Genomic DNA, 3,569 nt, shown 5'->3' with positions numbered 1-3,569 from the left:
TTTTTGAAAAAAGTTTGAAATCTATGTTGCACTGAGGTGGAGGTTTATGGATGTTTGTTGTTGTGGGTGCTCTAAATTATGAGGTTGGATCTAGTACAAACATGATTTTCCTTGTCATCGTACGAATTAAATGAAAAACCAACATAAAAGAAAAGCATAAAGATAACAAAAAGATACAATAAAATAGCATTAAACAAAGTGTCACACACAACACATAATAACCACATTAAAGGCCATATGTTCATCATTCTCACGTACGAAAGCAAGTTAAATTACCCTTCTACTAGGCTAAACAAAACCACCAACATCCTTCTACAAGGGCAGAACGGTCATTTTCGACCCGACAAATTTCCAAACCCCTTTTTTCGTGCTTCAACTTTAAGTGACTTAAGGTATTTAACTGTTTCATCAAGTACATCAGCTGTATTCATTTGTGGGTTACCACCAGGCACAATTGTTTTAAGTGACTTCAACATCTTTTTCATCTTTTCACGTTTTCCAAAACTACCCTTTGACCCGTGAGACGACGTTGACCCGACACAGTTGTTTCTTCGTCTCAAAGAGCTGGAATCAGCCGTGCTAGCCTCTTCATGCTCTTCGTCCTCGTCCTCGTCCTCGTCATCAAAGCTCAACAATGCATCAATATCCGCCGGATCCTCTTCAATAACGCTAGGGGCATTTTCGTCATTTTGCATCCATGCAGAATTATTATGAGGGAAGTAAGACGCGTCCGTGTTTAAACCAGGGTTGTACATGACCTGGCTACAACTATCCATTCGGTCAAAAATTATGAAATTTCTCGGGCAATCCCATGACGGATGAAAGCCAACATTTTGACCAAAATACGAGCCCGTTTGACCTTGATCTTGGGGGAAATTATGTTGGTCACCCTCCATTACTTCTTTTCACTAAATGTTGCAACTTTGTAATATCTTAAAATCTTTAAAGTCTTCTAATGTTAAATAATAATCAAAAGGACAAAACTGTCAATGTCTACAAGCTTTGATTTTGAGAACTCTACGTAACGGGTTTAAGCAACTGACGGAAGTATTCAGCCTGTATCAAAACATAAGTCAACCATTATTGATCCGTCAACTTATTCGCTTCCAAATGAAGATGAATGTTGACTTATGAGGTCAAACAAGTCATGGATTTGACGCAAAATTGACATGATATGTGCCACTATTTATGTGAGGTGAGATGAGTTGATGTTTTACTCTTGATGATAACTATATGTTTAGCATTTTGTAGTGTAAAAATAACATGGTTGACCATAAAAGTCAAAGGGTATGCCTTTAACATGACAATGGGCTTAAGATAAACAAAACAAAAGGTAACAATTTTTTGCACCATAAAAAAAGTCAAATATTGACCCATGAGTTCTAATATATTTGAAATTTGATTTTTGGGGTCAAACAGAAATTCATATGAATAACTATGAACACTTTAAGGTCAAACAAATCATGTCTTAATTCAAAATAAACATGATTTATACCATATTTTCCAAACTAAGAAGTTGCAATCCATAGAAGGATTTATAAGTGACGAGAATCAAATTTAATTTTACTCAACGTAATAAATTGCAATCCTTGAAATCACTTGGTTGACCAAAAAAGTCAACATTTACCTGACAAACTTGCATCAAATTGTAATAGGCAATGACCCCAACACTCATTTTAGTTTTCCCAACTTGTTTCACGATTCGAATCCTCCTTCGTGCAACACCAATGAACATTCTCAATATAAAAAACAACAAAAGACTCCTACAAAAACGCGATATCCCAAAAAAGTCAACAATTTGACTTTTGAACACACAAACTATAAGCAAAATGAGATGCTTCTTACCTTAGAAAATCAAATTACAATATGAAACGAAAGAAAAGCGCCAAAAGAGGTCCACGGCATGTTGCTCAACTTCTTAAAATTCGGTTAATATTATTATGACCCGCCTGCATTATAACATTAATTAATCATATAAAGATATAGCAAAATCGTAAATGCATCAAAACGGATAATAGATGCAATTTACACATTTATGAAGTGAAAGTTGCACATAATTTTCTAAACAAACGTATGTAATCACATAATAAAATAAAGAAACATTTAAAGAAATAACCGGAACATTTGTTCTACAAAAGATCACATGAAATTGAAACAATTAATCATAGAACTATAAAAACAAACAGTGTAAGTTAACTATATATTTCGAATAGATTATAAGGGTGTTTGCGGTCCAGTCAAGCCGATTTTAACTAATTTTTTTAGGCTGAACAATTAACTACGGTTTCAAGAAAGTAAAAGCCGAACCAATCAGTTTTAGCGTATTGACGGTTCGGTTTTGATGATTTGACAGTTTGATAATATTTTTTATTTTATTCAGGGAAGTTAGTTCTAAAAGCTGAAACATAACCAAATTCAGAACCTAGGCAAAAGATCATACTTTAAAAAAGATTTTGATCTCTTTTACAATTAAGTTCATAAATTTTCTTGATCTATAATAACAAACAAAACCCAAAAACATAGCATAATAGCATTATAGCAATAACAACTGCTGTAATTTAATCACCAAAATCACTAAACTAGTCATTTAACAAACATAACCAAATTTAGATTCTTGAAACAGAAAATATCAAATATTTTTCTAACAAATAATATCAAAACTTTTTGAATCAAAACACCCTCTAATTTTTTTTAAAATATATTGTCTCACTCCTTCATTCAAAAGGATAGGCAGGTAAGCGAGCAGCAAGTTGCGCCGCCACCCTGCAAAACCGATGATACTGAAAACCAAGTTATAGTTCTTTTGTGTCAATAGCAGTTAAAACTCACGGTAACATCGAACAGAAAAACCGTAAAGATACAAGAAAACTAAAAAAAACAAAAGAGCTAATTGATTCATACCAAAATTCTTCATGTAGATTGTTGATGAATCTAGGTAGCTTTTGTTTTGGAAGACAAAAGAATGTTGTGTTAGGTTAAATGGGAAGACAAGTTGCATGGTGGGTTATATTAGTGTTGGAGACAGTGTGCTTTTTGGTTGCTGGTGGGAGTCATAAACAGTGCATGTGAGCCGTTAGATGGATTTGTGGGATGAATGTGAGCGTTGGATTGGATGGATAATGAGAGCACGCGTAAGCGTGATGAAGAGCAAGTGTGACATAATGCATTCGTGATCTTGTTTGTTTGCTGCCCAACTATCTTAAATCTTAATCTATTGGAATGTGCTTTCTGCCACCTAAAACACATGTAACAAAACACATCTCCACTTGAGTTTGTTTGTTTGTTTTTTTAATTAAATTTTGAATTTTATTAATACTTCAGTTTTGGTTTTTCTCTATAATTTCATAGATCCTGATGACAAAACGTATAACCTTACTTACAATATTAAAGTTAATAATATCACACGGGTAGATTTAAGATAAAAGGTTCAAATATTTATTACTTATGGTCTAAACATGTTCGCTTTAGTTTCACATTAAATACAGTATGTGAACACGTTTGATCAAACTAGTCATAGTTTGGTTAACTGGATCGTTCAAGTGTTGCCCGTTTACTTTTATAATTGTTTT

The 3,569-nt window shown here is 33.4% G+C and overlaps 1 protein-coding gene across 2 annotated transcripts; it reads right to left on the bottom strand.

Annotated features, from left to right (window-relative positions):
* Window positions 1-208: 208 nt before the first annotated feature.
* Window positions 209-3,032, bottom strand: LOC143556247 (transcription factor bHLH144-like). Of its 2 annotated transcripts, none has more exons than XM_077045621.1 (4): window positions 2,902-3,032; window positions 1,846-1,949; window positions 1,628-1,763; window positions 209-1,056 (listed from the first exon to the last, which is right to left on the bottom strand). In XM_077045621.1, the coding sequence occupies exon 4, from the start codon at window positions 894-896 to the stop codon at window positions 330-332; it is 567 nt and encodes a 188-aa protein (XP_076901736.1). In that variant the 5' UTR covers window positions 897-1,056; window positions 1,628-1,763; window positions 1,846-1,949; window positions 2,902-3,032; the 3' UTR covers window positions 209-329. The 2 variants fall into 2 exon arrangements, with proteins under 2 accessions (XP_076901736.1, XP_076901737.1); XM_077045622.1 differs by having other exon boundaries at window positions 1,628-1,712.
* Window positions 3,033-3,569: the final 537 nt, after the last annotated feature.

This window comes from Bidens hawaiensis, unplaced genomic scaffold (genome assembly GCF_021521415.1).
Source record: "Bidens hawaiensis isolate Kalapana, Puna unplaced genomic scaffold, B.hawaiensis_p1.1 tig00018487_1, whole genome shotgun sequence".
In the NCBI taxonomy this organism is placed as follows: domain Eukaryota; kingdom Viridiplantae; phylum Streptophyta; class Magnoliopsida; order Asterales; family Asteraceae; genus Bidens; species Bidens hawaiensis.
Note: the sequence above shows the minus strand (reverse complement) of the source record. Positions and strands in the feature narration are given on the sequence as shown.